The sequence below is a fragment of the Capra hircus genome, chromosome 7 (genome assembly GCF_001704415.2).
Source record: "Capra hircus breed San Clemente chromosome 7, ASM170441v1, whole genome shotgun sequence".
In the NCBI taxonomy this organism is placed as follows: domain Eukaryota; kingdom Metazoa; phylum Chordata; class Mammalia; order Artiodactyla; family Bovidae; genus Capra; species Capra hircus.
In genome coordinates this window covers 8,474,621-8,492,420 of record NC_030814.1, presented here as the reverse complement: position 1 = coordinate 8,492,420, position 17,800 = coordinate 8,474,621, and the positions used below count along the sequence as shown (strand labels likewise).

Here is a 17,800-nt window from a genome sequence, read left to right as displayed (position 1 = left end):
ATTTCAAAGCTTTGTGAACTTACCTTTAAAGTAAAATTTAGCGGGGCTCAGTTAAATTTTAGCATGAATAAATGCTAAATTTAAACAAAACAAAAGATGTCCTGTAATTACGTAAAATTTTGTTAACCTTTTTAGCAAACTGTAATAGAAATCTGTTAAAAATGAACAATGGTATTTAAAATAGCTTTATAGGTGATCAATAAAAGCTGGTAAGAAATACTCAGTGTCCACAGAGATAATCTTGGATTTTAGAATCTATGGAAGTGAACAGGCAGCTCTAGTGACATGAGAGTGAAAGTCACTCAGTTGCAACCCCATAGACTAGCCCACCAGGCTCCTCTGTCCATGGAACTCTCCAGGCCAGGATACTGGAGTGGGTAGCTGTTTCCTTCTCCAGGGGGTCTTCCCAACCCAGGGATCAAACCCAGGTCTCCTGCACTGAAAGTGAATTGTTTACCATCTGAGCCACCATTGGATTACTTGCATCCAATGTGATTTATATTTTTAAAAAGTAAATAAGTAAATTCCAAATTCATGATATCCCATTACTATATTCTATATACCAGTTTAGCACTGCTGATCTAATTTTTTTGATTGATTTTTTTCTTAGTTTACTTTTTATGTACTGTATTCACATAATTACTAGATAGTTTGACTTTAACTTCTATGATTTTCTTTTGTCATTAACGCCCAGGTTTGTGTTAAAATGAACTAGTTTAAGTTTTCTTTTTTTGTCTTGAAGGAACATTGTAATGCGAGAGCTTGCTCCACAATTTCATATCCCCTGGTCAATACCCTTAGAAGCTGAAGATATCCCAATTGTACCAACTACATCTGGAACTATGTAAGTTTGAATATTTTCATTTAGAAATTCCTTGTGTTTCCTTGTTGGTCTGTGCTATCACAGTAAAGATTACATATCTGAATAATATTAAATACTTTACTTTGTATATTTTCATATGATTCACTTTCCAGATGGAAAAATAGATTATAAGCTTTTACATGGACTATTTAGAATGAAGGAATTTCCCAGGTGATTCAGTGTAAAGAATCCTCCTGCCAACGCAAGGAGATACAGGATCCCTTGAGTCAGATATTCCCTAGAGGAGGAAATGGCAACCCACTCCAGTATTTTTGCCTGGAGAATCCCAGCGCCGGTCCATAGATTCACGAAGAATTGCACTCGGCCGAGGAGCTGAGCACTCACACACGCATTTAGACTAAAGATCTTTTCTGTTGTTAAAATCCCGAAAAATTTTTGGATAATTATGGAACTGTTGAATTAAGCCATAAGAATAAAGGAGGTGCCAGCAGATATATTACTTAAAGGTTGATGGTCAGTGGTTTACAGTTCTGGTGCTCTTAGCATGTAAAGGAAAAATACACAGTTATATCATGAAGTAAATTAATTAGACCAGTATTGCCAAAGTGTTTTATAAAATTTCTAGTGAAATTTACTACCTGAAATTCACTTGTTATTCATGTGAGCTAGGAGCTTTATGTTAGCATGTTAAATATTCTGAGGATTCCTGATTGGGGCAGAAGAGAGGACAAAAATACTTAATTTTGTTTTTAAACCAGTATTTCCAAACTTATTTAATACAAAGTATATATTTGGGTAACTTACTCTAGAGAGTTGTGTTCTGTGTCTCATAATTTGACAAATGGTAGTTTAAACCCTCCCTTGTGGCTCAGCTGGTAAAGAATCCAGCCTGCAACGTGGGAGACTTGGGTTGGGAAGATCCCCTGGAGAAGGGAAAGGATACCCATTCCAGTATTCTGGCCTGGAGAATTCCATGGGGTCTCAAAAAGTCGGACACCACTGAGCAACTTTCACCTTTACTTTCTCTCATTCTTACTAAGACAGTTTTATCTTCCAATAATTTTAGTTTGAGATACTTTTCTTCTTACATGGGCAAAATAAATATAGCAGCTTTATTTTGTTTGATTTAATGAAATCTCTCTGTATAACGATCTATGACACTGGGCAGGTAATTAATGAAGTTAGGGAATTATAGTCCATTTGCTTGTATCCGAAGTTAGTATAATCATCTCTGGAGAAGAAGCAAATATTTTATAGCTTGATATTATTCCCCCTCCAGCTTCTTAAATTCATTTTAGGATTGACTTCATAAAATTAAAGCTAGTTGTTACAAGCGCTTTTCTTAATGGGAACGAACTTGAAGTGGTAAAAGATAGTTCCAAATAAACAATTAGATGTATTAATCTTAGGTATATAACACAAATCTTTGTTAAAAAATTGAGAATGTTGTTTCTTTTTTAACTGAAGGATGGAACTTAGATGTGTCATAGCCGTCATTCGTCATGGGGATCGAACACCAAAGCAAAAAATGAAAATGGAAGTGAGGCATCAAAAGTATGTTTAAAGGGGAATAATTTAATTCACAGGATGTGATCATTCAAGATTTCTGATGGGTGCTTATCTGTTTTGATTTATACATCATGCGGAAAGACTGCCATTATTTCTTAACCAGTAATATTTAAACCACTAGAAAAACTAAAATCAAAACAAAATCCATCTTAAATTGTGTGTATCAGTATCAGAAAATTACTGTAGCAATATCCATAAATGGTCATCATCCTGACTTAGCTTTTATTTAGTATTGTAAATATGAAAATTAATAGAATGGAAGTTTATTACTTATTCAGCTAATCTAGTGATTATTAGCTTAATATGGTTTAGGAAAATACAAAGTTTTATCAGTCAAGTAAAAGAGTAATAGTGTAGAGTGAAAGAGAGCACACAGTATGTGAAGTCCATAGACCCCCAAGTCCGTTATCTGTTACTAAGTATTATCTTAGTCCCTTATCTATCATTCATTATAGTCACTTGTTTTGTAAAGATAATATTATTGCAAATGCCTAACAGTATTCTGTCTCTTTTATAAGATTCTTTGATCTCTTTGAAAAGTGTGATGGATATAAATCTGGGAAATTAAAACTCAAAAAACCGAAACAATTACAGGCAAGTGCATTTGATTTCTTGTTGGGTTTTAAACTACTAATGGCAAAATTACATAAAAATTCAGTTCTTCATTCCTTTTACAGGAAGTGCTGGATATTGCACGACAACTTCTTATGGAACTGGGACAAAACAATGATTCTGAAATTGAAGAAAACAAATCAAAACTTGAGCAACTGAAGACTGTGTTAGAGATGTAAGTGTCTTTTTGAAACCCTTAATTTTGATAACTGCTTAGTGTTCTTTTTTTTTAAATATGTGTGACTTTTCATGTTAATTTCCTTCACAGTTCGATCTATTTTGCTTTTTCTCACTGTAAATCAGGTGAAATTAGTGAACGTCTAGTAAGTTTTTATTTTTACCAGTGAGAAAAGAGATCGTTACATTGAAGGTTCTGTTTTATAATGGTGTTAATTTTGATGAGACCATCGAAAGAACACATTTGGATTGTCAGTGAAGTACTACACAGAGTGAAGGCTACATTGTTAGGTTAACCATAGACTCAGTGCTGTTTAAATGAAAAATAACTTCACTTTAATCAGGTAAAATTGGTGTCACCAGTATTCTTCTTACAAGATTTATTTCTTTGACCACTCGAAATAAAAAAAAAAATCATCATTTTCATTTTTAAAGACAAGGTAAGTTTTAGTTTTTCTTTAGGAGGTTGTATTGCGTGCTTATTAAATATTGTCTGTTGTATTTGCCATTTTATTTTTCAGGTATGGCCATTTTTCTGGAATAAATCGTAAGGTCCAGTTAACCTATCTCCCTCATGGTTGTCCTAAGACATCTAGTGAAGAAGAGGGTATGTCACTATTAATGCTAATTAGTTTCTAATTATATGTAGGAACTTCCTACTCACTGTTGATACCTTTTTAATCTTTCTGTCAAATAGTTAAGGGGTTGGCATGCTGAATAGAGGAAAAATAATGTACCGCTTTGGTAACTATGTTTTCTATCCTTAAAATAAAAGGTCTTTTACCTTTTCTCCTTTAGGTAAAGGATACCTTTTATTATTTTAAAAACTGCTTGCGAGTGCTCTTTTATTATTTAGAGAGCTTATTTCTTTATAACTAATTATTACTTAATGGGTCCCTAACCCATACAGGGTAAAAAGGAAGAAAACTCAAGTAGGAAAAGAATATTTGAAAAAATGTGCCATCACCATGTTTCTAAAGCAGATATTTTTCTCCACTCAATAAATCAGAATAAGCATTTAAAATGAGTCTCCTAAGAGCAGTGAGCACAAAAATCCATAATTTTATTTACTTTTCAAAAGAATAATGGTCAAGGGTTGGGGAGCCATTTTATGGAGAAATAGAAATGCCCAGTGCAATAATAATCAGTCTTGCCTGTCACACTGGCAGAGTGTTTTCTTGTTTTATTCTTTTTTCAAATGGTAATAAGGAATTCTGATGAAAATGCAGTGTGACAGAATTTTATCCACTGGTAGAACTGTAAATTGACAATAACTCTTTGAAAAGTAATTTGGCAGTACATACCAAAATCGTCATGGGACTTCCCTGGTCGTCCAGTGGTTAAGCGTCCGTGCTTCCACTGTAGGTGGCGTGGATTCCATCCCTGGTCGGTGACCTGAGATCCTGCACGTTGCGTGGTGCAGCTGGAGGATGAGGTGTAGGGGAAACTTCAAAAATTTTTCATATACTTTGACCTTAATTATACTTAAGAGAATCTATCCCAGTGGGATAGTCAGATCTTGAGAGAAAGATCTTCTGTAGGGATATTTACACTGGCCCACTATTTATAGGAGCAAAACTTGAAGTAAAGATTAAATGCAAGCAGAAATTTGACTATGTTGATCTTTATTCTGAAAGTTCATATATTGCTCTCTTGTCACACCGTGTGATTAGTAACAATGCAGATTAATTTTCTATATTTTGATGTTTATATCGAAAGCATTCCATAGCTATAATTAAAAAGTCAATTAATTGCCTTTGTTATAAGTGAATGTTGGCTTGCATGGTGAAGCACATACAATTACTAACTAGCCCCAGGGTAAAGGATGGTTTTCTATCACTTTTAGTGAATCATTAAATTCTTTAGTGTTTATTGTGGTACTTTTAAAATGACCTTTGTTTCTGGAACCCAACACAGATGTTAGGACATAATAAAGAGTAGGTCAAAATTCAGAATAGAAACTCAGATGTCCTTTGTGTCTGAGAAAATGCTTTGTTCTGGAACATACAGATTCCACAACTCCAAATTTAAAAAGCTGTTCTTGGCTATATTTTATTGTATATCTCACTCTTAAATGTAAATTATAATAAATATTAAGCTCTCTTGTCTCATATCTCCTTAAGAGTTATACAAATCACTGGTTACTACTCCTAAAAATGTATATGTCTTCTTCCCTTCAGATAAAATTACCTTTCGTGTGGCAGCACTGCAAAGACAAGCTCTGAACGTGCCATCAGGGAGCTCTTAACCTAGCATATCTAGTACAACTAAAAACATCCCGCAAATGCCTTGGGCTCTCATACCATTTTGAGAGCAGGGAAGGGAGAAGGTTCCTTTCAGAAAACTGGGAAAGAGCCTTCTTTCTAGAGTGTGGGAGAGGTTTTGAAATTTTAGTAAGATTTTAATAAGTGAAGCGAGTGATATTCCTAGTAGAAGCAACAGCCTACAAAGGATAGTTATGTTTAAAGAACAAATTAATCTACATAAGGCCTGCATTCCACTGCAGAAGAGACAAAAAGAAAAAAAGTAATCATGAAATATATCTGCTTAAAAGAAGAAAACTTGACATTTGCTCTATCCATTCACATGTATCTTAGACAGCCGACGAGAAGAGCCGTCCTTGCTTCTGGTTCTAAAGTGGGGAGGAGAACTAACCCCTGCAGGCAGGGTCCAAGCCGAAGAACTCGGAAGAGCTTTCAGGTGTATGTATCCTGGAGGTCAAGGTAAATCTTGGCGTTTCTTTACTTCAGTTAAATTCATACATCATCTTTCCAGATCCTCATTTTGAGATGTAATTAAGTATAGAAATGCAGTGAGATAAAAATATAGCTTAAGTGATTTGAGGATTTATTTTCAGGAGATTATGCAGGATTTCCTGGTTGTGGTTTACTTAGATTACATAGTACCTACCGACATGACCTTAAAATATACGCCTCTGATGAAGGACGAGTTCAGATGACTGCAGCTGCTTTTGCAAAGGTATAAATAAATGTTTTTAGAATTTTTAAAATTTTCATCTGATATAGCATTTCAAAAGATTTTTACTGAGGTAATATTTTAATATTCTAAAATCAAGACTTCAGATTAAAACCCTGAAATGACCATGACAATTTGTATTAGTAAAGTTTGTTGTAACAGTAAGCATATACCCTGTGAAATTCTGCATGTAACAAAATAATAATTAAGATGCTTTCTATTTTCATACTAATTCTTAAACCTCTTTTGGCTTTTATTTAATGTGTTTAGGGTCTGTTAGCTCTAGAAGGAGAACTTACGCCCATTCTTGTTCAGATGGTGAAAAGTGCAAACATGAATGGCCTTTTGGATAGTGATAGTGATTCTTTGAGCAGTTGTCAGCAACGTGTAAAGGCAAGACTTCATGAAATACTTCAAAGAGACAGAGATTTTACTGCAGAAGATTATGAAAAGGTGGGTCTTAGCAAATTCCTACACTGTCGAATATTACGCACACGGAAAAATGCATAAAACATAAACTCAGAGCTTGTTGTATTACAAAAGCAAAGGGACATATAATCCCTAGACCGGGGGACAGAATGTTGGAACAGCTCTAAGTGCACCTCTCCCCAGTTGCAGTTCCTTCTTATCTGCTGGAAATAACCACCATCCTAGCTCTTTATACTCATATCCAGAATGCTTATTCAGATTAGTACGCGTTTGTAGCTCCCGTAGTCTCGGTTTGTATTTTTTAAGCTTCCTGTAATGGGATTTTTTTTTTAATGTCTGATGGCTTTTTCTCAATATTATGTTTGTGAAATTCATCTATATTTTTGAGAATTTTCATAGTTGATTAATTTTCATTTCTATGTAGTATTGTTTTCAGAGGTTGGCTAACTTTTTCTGTGAAAGGCCAGATAGTAAATATTTTTACACCTTGCTGATCACATATACTTACTTGTTGCATTATTCTTTACTTTTTTTTAAACCACCTTTTAAAAATTGTAAAAACCATTTCTTAGCTCATAGGCTATTATAGGTCGTGTTTGGCCTACAGGCCATAGTTTGTTGATCTGTATTCTATTTTATGAATATGCTCCAATTTATATATGCTTTACAATATTGTTATAGTTTTGGGCTGTTACAGGTAATGCAGCCATGAATATTCATATACACCTCCTCGTGTAGATGAGCATGTTTCTCTTGGTATATTATATTCTAGGAGGGCAAGTGCTGCACCCCGCAGTCTGTGTATATTTCAGTATCAGTATATGATGTTAGACAGTTTTTAAAAGTCACTAAGTAATTTATACTTCCACCAGAAGTCCATGAAAATTGTCATTGCCCTACATAGTCTCTAGTCTCAGTATTTTTGAACTGTTCAATTTTGACTTTCTGAAGTGGATGTATGGTAGTACCTTACAGTGGTTTTAATATTCATTAACCATTTAGGTACCTTCTTTCATGAAGCCTGCTCCTAATTCGTCCTTTTTTACTACTAGCTGCCTGTGTTTGTCTTAATGAATGATAAAATTTCTTTGTATATTTTGGATATGAGCTCTTTGTTATGCATATTGTAAGTACTACCATCTACTCTGAGCCTTAATGATTTCCTTTGATAAAGTTAAGTTCAGTTCAGTCGCTCAGTCGTCTCCGACTGTTTATGAGCCCATGAACCGCAGCAAGCCAGGCCTCCCTATCCATCACCAACCCCAGGAGTTTACTCAAACTCATGTCTGTCAAGTCGGTGATACCATCCAGCCATCTCATCCTCGGTCGTCCCCTTCTCCTCCTGCCCCCAATCCCTCCCAGCATCAGGGTCTTTTCCAATGAATCAACTCTTCGCATGAGGTAGCCAAAGTATTGGAGTTTCAGCTTCAACATCAAGCCTTCCAGTGAACATCTGGGACTGATCTCCTTTAGGACGGACTGGTTGGATCTCCTTGCGGTCCAAGGGACTCTGATGAGTCTTCTCCAACACCACAGTTCAAAAGCATCAATTCTTCGGCACTCAGCCTTCTTCACAGTCCAACTCTCACATCCATACGTGACCACTGGAAAAACCATAGCCTTGACTAGACAGACCTTTGTTGGCAAAGTAATGTCTCTGCTTTTTAATATGCTGTCTAGGTTGGTCATAACTTTTCTTTCAAGGTGTAAGCGCCTTTTAATTTCATGGCTGCAGTCACCATCTGCAGTGATTTTGGAGCCCAGAAAAATAAAGTCAGCCGCTGTGTCCACTGTTCCTCCATCTGTTTCCCATGAAGTAATGGGACCGGATACCATGACCTTAGTTTTCTGAATGTTGAGCTTTAAGCCAACTTTTTCACTCTCCTCTTTCACTTTCATCAACAGGCTTTTTAGTTCCTCTTCACTTTCTGCCATAACGGTGGTGTCATTTGCGTATCGGAGGTTATTGATATTTCTCCCGGCAGTCTTGATTCCAGCTTGTGCTTCTTCCAGTCCAGCCTTTCTCATGATGTACTCTGCATAGAAATTAAATAAGCAGGGTGACAGTATACAGCTTTGATGTACTCCTTTTCCTATTTGGAACCAGTCTGTTGTTCCATGTCCAGTTCTAACTGTTGCTTCCTGACCTGCATACAGGTTTCTCAACAGGCAGGTCAGGTGGTCTGATATTCCCATCTCTTTCAGAATTTTCCACAGTTTATTGTGATCCACAGTCAAAGGCTTTGGCATAGTCAATAAAGCAGAAATAGATGTTTTTCTGGAACACTCTTGCTTTTTCCATGATCCAGCAGATGTTGGCAATTTGAACTCTGATTCCTCTGCCTTTTCTAAAACCAGCTTGAACATCAGGAAGTTCATAGTTCATGTATTGCTGAAGCCTGGCTTGGAGAATTTTGAGCATTACTTTACTAGCGTGTGAGATGAGTGCAATTGTGTGGTAGTTTGAGCATTTTTTGGCATTGCCTTTCTTTGGAATTGGAGTGAAAACTGACCTTTTCCAGTCCTGTGGCCACTGCTGAGTTTTCCAAATTTGCTGGCATATTGAGTGCAACACTTTCACAGCATCATCTTTTAGGATTTGAAATACCTCAATTGGAATTCCATCACCTCCACTAGCTTTGTTCATAGTGATGCTTTCTAAGGCCCACTTGACTTCACATTCTGAGATGTCTGACTGTAGGTGAGTGATCACACCATTGTGATTATCTGGGTCGTGAAGATCTTTTTTATACAGTTCCTCTGTGTATTCTTGCCACCTCTTCTTAATATCTTCTGCTTCTGTTAGGTCCATACCATTTCTGTCTTTTGTCGAGCCCATCTTTGCATGAAATCTTCCCTTGGTATCTCTAATTTTCTTGACGAGGTCTCTAGTTTTTCCCATTCTGTTGTTTTCCTCTAATTCTTTACACTGATCACTGAAGAAGGCTTTCTTATCTCTCCTTGCTATTCTTTGGAACTCTGCATTCAGATGCTTATATCTTTCCTTTTTTCCTTTGCTTTTCACTTCTCTTCTTTTCACAGCTTTTTGTAAGGCCTCCTCAGACAGCCATTTTGCTTTTTTACATTTCTTTTCCATGGGGATGGTCTTGAACCCTGCCTCCTATACAATGTCACAAACCTCCGTCCATAGTTCGTCAGGCACTCTGTCTATCAGATCTAGTCCCTTAAATCTATTTCTCACTTCCACTGTATAATCATAAGGGATTTGACTTTGGTCATCCCTGAATGGTTTAGTGATTTTCCCCACTTTGTTCAATTTAAGTCTGAATTTGGCTTTAAGGAGTTCATGATATGAGCCACAGTCTGCTCCTGTCTTGTTTCTGCTGACTGTGTAGAGCTTCTCCATCTTCGGCTACAAAGAATATAATCAGTCTGATTTCAGTGTTGACCATCTGGTGTTGTCCATGTGTAGAGTCTTCTCTTGTGTTGTTGGAAGAGGGTGTTTGCTTTGACCAGTGAGTTCTCTTGGCAAAACTCTGTTAGCCTTTGCCCTGCTTCAATTTGTACTCTAAGGCCATACTTGCTTGTTACTCCAGGTATTTCTTGACTTCCTACTTTTGCATTCCAGTCCCCTGTAATGAAAAGGACATCTTTTTGTGTTTTAGTTCTAGAAGGTCTTGTAGGTCATCATAGAACTGTTCAGTTTCAGCTTCTTCAGCATTACTAGTTGGGGCATAAAGTTAGATTACCATGATTTTGAATGGTTTGCCTTGGAAACGAACAGAGATCATTCTGTCATTTTTGAGATTGCATCCAAGTACTGCATTTTGGACTCTTTTGTTGACTATGATGGCTACTCCATTTCTTCTAAGGATTTCTTGCCCACAGTCGTAGGTATAATGGTCATCTGAGTTAAATTCATCCATTCCAGTCCATTTTAGTTCACTGATTCCTAAAATGCCGATGTTCACTCTTGCCGTCTCCTATTTGACCACTTCCAGTTTGTCTTGATTCATGGCCCTGACATTCCAGGTGCCTATGCAGTATTGTTCTTCACATTATTGGACTTTACTTCCATCACCAGTCACGTCCACAACTGAGTGTTCTTTTCGCTTTGTCTCTGTCTCTTCGTTCTTTCTGGAGTTATTTCTCCACTGATCTCCAGTAGTATATTGGCACCTACCGACCTGGGGAGTTCATCTCTCAGTTTCCTATCTTTTTGCCTTTTCACACTGTTCATGGGATTCTCAATGCAAGAATACTGAAGTGGTTTGCCATTCCCTTCTCCAGTGGACCACGTTTTGTCAGAACTCTCCACCATGACCCATGACACCATGTAGAGCTTGGGTGGCCCCACACGGCATAACTCATAGTCTTATTGAGTTAGACAAGGCTTTGGTCCGTGTGATCAGTTTAGTTAGTTTTCTGTGATTGTGGTTTTCATTCTGTCTGCCCTCTGATGAATAAGGATAAGAGACTCACGAAGCTTCCTGATGGGAGAGGTTGACTGGGGGGGAAACTGTGTCTTGTTCCGATTTGCAGAGCCATGCTCAGTAAATCTTTAATTCAGTTTTCTGTTGATGCGTGCATTGTTTGGCCACTCACAGGCAAATCTGGCTCAGTCTCCCACTGTCCTCCAAAGTCAAATTCCCTGGAGCTTCTCAGTCCCTTTGCCGGATTCCCACGTTTGGAAATCTGTTGTGGCTCCTAGAACTTTCTTAACAGTGCACGTATTTCTTTGGTATAATTGTTCTGTGGTTTGTGGGTCATCTGCTTGGCAGCCCTCTGGTGGGGCTATTGACGACCTCCTCCAAGAGGGCTTATGCCACACGCTGGGTGACCCCAGTCTGCTGCAACCAGAGCCCCGGTCCCCATGGCAGGCCAGTGCTGACCCATCCCTCCACAGGAGACACTCAGACACTCACAGGCAGGTCTGGCTCGGCCTCTGTGGTTCAGTGCATTTTAATGTATTGTTTATAACACCCTTTTTCTAACAAGGGGGTCATAGGATATGTCCGTGTATGGTCTTCTGTGATTTTTGTTTTTTTCACACTCATTTATCTGCCATACAGCTAAAAATGGACTTTTATGTTTGCCATTAGATAAGGATATCAAAGTTGATATTTCCCTGCAACCATATGTACATCCAGGTGTCTGAACACCACTTATTGAAAAGACTGTCCTTTCCCCACTATCTTGTAGGATCAGCTTTATCATCTGTGTTTAGTTTCTGGAACATACTTCTTTGTTAGCTTTTGTGCCATTGAAATGAGATCTCCCAAATCCTACATGGGTCCTTCAAGTTTTCTTGACTTTTCCTGTATTCTCATATGAATTTTAAAATAAGCTGGCCAAAAGTCTTACTGGGGTATTGATTTAGATTGAATTAGATCTTTAGTTTGTGGAAAAACATATTCTTAAAAAAATATTTGTTTTATAAACAGTACCTCTAAAACAGTTACTGTCTGTTGCTGCTATGTACAAAGTTTTTTTCATATTGACTTTATATACGTCAACTGTATTAAACTTATTTATTAACTTGGTAATTTATCTCAGTTTTTAAAAAAACCTTTCCAAAGGATATCCACAGGTTTTTGTCTTCCTTTCCAATCTTTATGCTTTTAATTCTTTTTCTTGCTTTACTTTAATTGCTAGCACCATCAAAACCATATTAAATTGAGTGGCTTTTCTGTGTTTGTTCATATTCTCAAAGGGGAAGCCTTCTTAACAGTGTACATTAAGTATAATCTCTGTAGATTTTTGTTAAAAGTTTTTGTCATGACAAGTTTTTACATTTTATATTCTCTTTCTGTCTGTTAAATATATGATTTTGGAAAGCGTCTACCTTGGTTCCTAGAATAAAGTCATTTCAAAAATACCTTTATCACTGGTTTGGGTTTACTAATATTTTTGGTCAGGAGTTTTACATTTGTGTTCAAGAGTCGAATTGACCTTTATTTTTTATCCCTGTTGTCTTTGTCTGCTTTCAATGTCAAGATTGTGCTGTTTTCATAAAATCGGGAGTCCTCTTAGGAGGAATAATTCATGTATATATGTTTCATTGGATGTTTGGTAAAATTTACTGATAAATCCCATGGGCATTTTCTTTATGGGAAAGCTTGTACTTATGGTTCGTAGAGTAATTTAGTAATTTTTATTTATTGTATCTTGTGTCTGTATTATTACATTCATCTAGAAATTTGTTTATACAGTCCTCTTCAAGTTCTTTGTAATGTCTGCAGGACCAGTAGAGATACTCCTTTTTGTTTCATAATATTGTACAGTCTTTCTCCCTCCTTTTTTTCTTAATCACTTTTGCCATAGTTGATCACCTTTATTAGTCCTGTAAAAGAACTGTCTTTCAGATTTATTGATTCATTAAATTATATCTTGTTTTCAGTTTTATTAATTTTTATTGTTTAATTTATTCCTTCTACATCTACAGTTTTATTTTGCCCTAATTCTTAAAAACTAATGTCCCTAGAAGGATGCTTATTAAATCATGAATGTTCTGTCTGTTCTAAAACACACATTCTATGTCATAAATTTCCCTTTATACACTGTTTTGACTGTATTCATAAATTGAGATTTATGCCATTTGGGGAATTTTCTAATTGTGATTTGCTTGATTATAGGTTATTTAGAAGTATACTAATTTCTAAAACTATACATTTTTTAAGTTATATTTTTCTAACTTTATATCATTTTGGTAGAAACAGACAGTCTTCCTGATATTTTTTGGTCTGTTTTTTCTTTCTTTCTTGTGGTGTGTCACATTTCCCACCTGTAATGGTGGGTTTTTCTTGTCTCTGTAGTCTATTAATCTTTGTTATGTGTTTTGATGCCATGCTATTAAGTGCATACAAATTAAGAGTTGGTATGTTTCAATGAATATTTTTTTGCCTCAGAATACTTTGTCTGAGATTAATATAGCTGCAAAAATTTTTTCTTTTACTTGGTGTTTGTATAATACCCTTCGTATCTCTTTTAGTCTTTTCTGAAACTTATTTTTAGATGAATCTCTTAAAATCTGCATGTAGTTTTTTTTAGTTTGTTATGAAAATCTTTGTTTAGGGCAATTATTTACTCAAATTTATGTATGAATCTAGTATCGTTTTAAGTGCTTTAATATTTATACTGCCTGTTTTTATTTTTCTCTCCTTTCTTGCTTCATTGGAATTGGTACTTTTTATTTGTTTTTATTTCCCTGGTAGTTTTAATATTGTGTTTGATTTTATTGTTTGTTTTGTCATTACTCCAGAGGTAACAGTAGGCTTTAATGACATCTACCAATTGAATGTTTACATCATGTTCTTACCCTCTTCCTGGACAAGGCAAGAACTCTAGAACTAGAGTGTTTTACAAACTTATACTTGAATAAGAGTTATCTAAGGTCTTATTAAAAATGCAGACTGCAGTTTATAACTTTTTTGAACCCCAAATGCAGAGTTTACCAGAGTTCTACCTCTGGAAATCCTGGACTTCACTTTTGTCCAAGCTTCAGTCGTTAGATTGACCCAAATGAACTAGTTCACCATAACAGAAAGTGGAATTCCAGTTTACATTTTTTGTATTTATAGAAACTTATTTAGGGTTAAATTGCCAAGCAAAGTTTTAACAGTGAAAATTGAAACTGTTTTGTCATTAATGGCTTTTGTTGACTTGGAAGAAATCTCATCACAAAGGCATTTGCATGGTGATTAAGAGCTCAGGTCTCTAGCCAGGTTACCTGATTTTTTATGCCACTGTTTACATACTGATGGTTTGATCTTGGGAAAGGTGCTTTAATCTCTCTTAAGTACCTCATCTGGAAAAAGCAATGATAATCATAGGGTTATTACTTGTCAGTATGTGTCAAATGGTTAAACCATATTTTCAGATACCAAGTGAGTCAGTAAAATATCACTATGTTAGAATCTATCTCTTTGTAAGATAGAGCACTTTTGTTAGATTTTCCGTGTGGATAATCTAATGTTAGCTAAGGCTTAGGATTTTTTTAACTTGAAATTTTTAGTTTTTTATTTCCTTCTCTATATCTGGGGGTTTAATTTGTAGTTTGAATTTAAACTCCAACTACTAGAAAATTTTGTATATTGTCCTTTTGGTCAGTTGAGCATAACTAGATATAAAAATGTATACTCTATTCATTTATAGCTTACTCCATCTGGAAGCATTTCTCTTATCAAATCAATGCATTTAATTAAAAATCCTGTAAAGACCTGTGACACGGTATATTCCTTGATACAAAGTTTGACTTCTCAAATCAGACATCGAATGGAAGATCCCAAATCATCAGGTAAATATTTTGTTTTCCTTGGGTCAGAAAATAAAAATCACTATCCCATTGCTGTAAACATTTTAAAATAAGATGCACCAGTCATAAAAAAGCTTTAATGCTATCAGTTCAGTTCAGTCGTTCAGTCATGTCCGACTCTTTGCGACCCCATGGAGCAGCATGCCAAGCCTCCCTGTCCACTGCCAACTCCCAGAGTTTCCCAAAACTCATGTCCATTGAGTCAGTGATGCCATCCAACCATCTCATCCCTGTTGCCCCCTCTCCTCCTGTCCTCAATCTTTCCCAGCCTCAGGGTCTTTTCAGATGAGTCATTTCTTCACATCAGGTGGCCAGCGTATTGGAGTTTCAGCTTCACCATCAGTCCTTCCAGTGAATATTCAGGACTGATTTCCTTTAAAATGGACTGGTTGGATCTCCTTGCAGTCCAATGGACTCTCAAGAGTCTTCTCCAACACCACAGTTCAAAAGCATCAATTCTTTAGTGCTCAGCTTTCTTTATAGTGCAACTCTCACATCCATACATGACCACAGGAAAAACCATAGCCTTGACTAGACGGACCTTTGTTGGCAAAGTAATGTCTCTGCTTTTGAATATGCTGTCTAGGTTGGTCATAACTTTTTCTTCCAAGGAGTAAGCTTTCTTTTAATTTCATGGCTGCAGTCACCATCTGCAGTGATTTTGGAGCCCAAAAAATAAAGTCTGCCACTGTTTCCCCATCTGTTTGCCATGAAGTGATGGGACCAGATGCCATGACCTTAGTTTTCTGAATGTTGAGCTAAAGCCACCTTTTTCACTCTCCTCCTTCACTTTCATCAAGAGGCTCTTTAGTTCCTCTTCACTTTCTGCTATAAGGGTGGTGACAACTGCATATCTGAGGTTATTGATATTTATCCCAGCAATCTTGATTCTAACTTGTGCTTCTTCCAGCCCAGTGTTTCTCATGATGTACTCTGCATAGAAGTTAAAGAAGCAGGGTGACAATACACAGCCTTGACCTACTCCTTTCCCAATTTGGAACCAGTCTGTTGTTCCATGTCCAGTTCTGACTGTTGCTTCCTGACCTGCATACCCATTTCTCAAGAGGCAGGTCAGATGTTGTGGTAGTCTCATCTCTTTCAGAATTTTCTACAGTTTATTGCTATATCTAAGTAATATTTGAGTTAATATATATCCAGCAAAATAATAATAGCAAAGTTGTAGTTGCTTTCAACTATGGTAGCATGAGACAGGTAATAAAACATTGTTAGTTGATTAATTATGTAGTATTACCATACAGTTGGGGCTTCCCTGGTGGCTCAGTGGTAAAGAATCTGCCTGCCAATGCAAGAGACAGGTTCAGTCCCTGGGTTGGGAAGATCCTCTGGAGAAGGAAATAGCAACCCACTGTAGTATTCTTGCCTAGGAAATCCCATGGATAGAGGAGCCTAGTGGGCTATAGTCCATGGGGTTATAAAGAGTTGGACATGACTGAGTGAGTAAACAGCAAACAAAAAACCATACAGTTGAGCAGCAAACAGGCAGCATAATAAGAATAAGAAGAAGAAAGCATAGGAAGGTGATCTGTGCTCTGGTGCTGAGAGTGGCTTAGTTAATAACGTGGGAAACTGATGTATATATGGAAAACATATGAAAACATATGGAAAAAGGTCTTTTATAAAAGCGGTTCCTAACCCATGTATTTATACCTTTATTCAAATCTACAAAATATATGGTTGCTAATAGTATATGCCTATGATGATGTTTCCTGGCTTGTTAACAAGTTTAATATATTAAAATTGTTATGCTGTTTTAGATATTCAGCTTTATCATAGTGAGACCTTAGAGCTCATGCTCCGTAGATGGTCCAAGTTGGAGAAAGACTTTAAGACAAAAAATGGAAGATACGATATTAGCAAGATCCCTGACATATATGACTGTATAAAATATGATGTCCAACATAATGGTTCCTTGAAATTAGAAGACACAATGGAATTGTATAGGCTTTCAAAGGCATTAGCAGATATAGTTATCCCTCAGGTAAGTAATTTCTACATATCAATTTTATGGTACTGTTATATAGATACTTTCAAAATATCTAGTGACTGTTAGGAGAGAGTTGGTTTCTGTGTCCCAGTAAACCTATAACTTTGAAAAGGAAATTGAGTCGTTATGAATTTATAAAAACTTGTATTAAATCACTGTTTGATTTTTTAATAGTTTGTAATGACCTTTTAAAATTTAAGAATTGATACTCTTAATTAAAAATAATTAAAGAACAAACAACTGAAAATACGATGGGATAAATCACTTTAGTATTTATTGAGCGTTTATTGTGCACATGCCAGTGGTGTGCTATGGGAATGAGTGCAGAGTGGGAGAAAAAGGTAGTTGTGTCTCTTTTGGAAGTTGTTTTTTTTTTTTATTTTATGCAAAAGTATTTTGAAAAGAATATTTAGAGGTCAAATGTAAATAGTTATTTGTATGGTGTGGTAGAGGGATCTTTTCATTATAGGAGAGTAAAAATAAAGGTGTAGTAAAATTCAGATAACTGAAATTAGTTAGACATAGATTCAGATTAATAATAACAAGTCAAGTGACAAAACAAGTTGAGATAGGAGGTGTGTTACAAGAAAATAGTGACAGGTGCCGTTTGGAGATCTTTTATCACCTTCATTACTCAGAGATTATTTGGATATTGTAAAAGGGAGATTGGAGTAAATCACACATTTCCAACTGTGAACCGAAGTTAAAAAACAGGAAAATGAATTACATTTGATTCTTGAACAACGTGGGTTTGAACTGTAGTGCATCCACCTACACGTGGATTTTTTCCGGTAGTAAATACTACAGTACTGCACGATCCACAGATCCATGAATGGTTGCATCTGCTGTGGATTCAGAGCCACAAATAAGTTACACTTACATTTTCAGTGGCATGGAGGGTTGGCAGTCCTAACCTCCATGTTGTTCAGTAGTC

At 36.3% G+C, this 17,800-nt stretch overlaps 1 protein-coding gene across 11 annotated transcripts in view; it reads left to right on the top strand.

Moving 5' to 3' along the window:
* The window catches only part of PPIP5K2 (diphosphoinositol pentakisphosphate kinase 2), an 83,806-nt gene that overhangs the window by 23,307 nt on the left and 42,699 nt on the right, over positions 1 to 17,800 (top strand). For 10 of the 11 annotated variants that reach the window (XM_005683466.3, XM_013965802.2, XM_018049995.1 and 7 more), the window contains 10 exons: positions 743 to 844; positions 2,291 to 2,377; positions 2,911 to 2,986; positions 3,070 to 3,179; positions 3,703 to 3,788; positions 5,779 to 5,904; positions 6,039 to 6,160; positions 6,428 to 6,610; positions 14,702 to 14,843; positions 16,637 to 16,860. In XM_005683466.3, coding sequence (XP_005683523.1) covers positions 743 to 844; positions 2,291 to 2,377; positions 2,911 to 2,986; positions 3,070 to 3,179; positions 3,703 to 3,788; positions 5,779 to 5,904; positions 6,039 to 6,160; positions 6,428 to 6,610; positions 14,702 to 14,843; positions 16,637 to 16,860 — 1,258 coding nt within the window. The remainder of the gene's footprint in view (positions 1 to 742; positions 845 to 2,290; positions 2,378 to 2,910; positions 2,987 to 3,069; positions 3,180 to 3,702; positions 3,789 to 5,778; positions 5,905 to 6,038; positions 6,161 to 6,427; positions 6,611 to 14,701; positions 14,844 to 16,636; positions 16,861 to 17,800) is intronic. The other variant, XM_005683465.3, reaches the window with a different exon arrangement.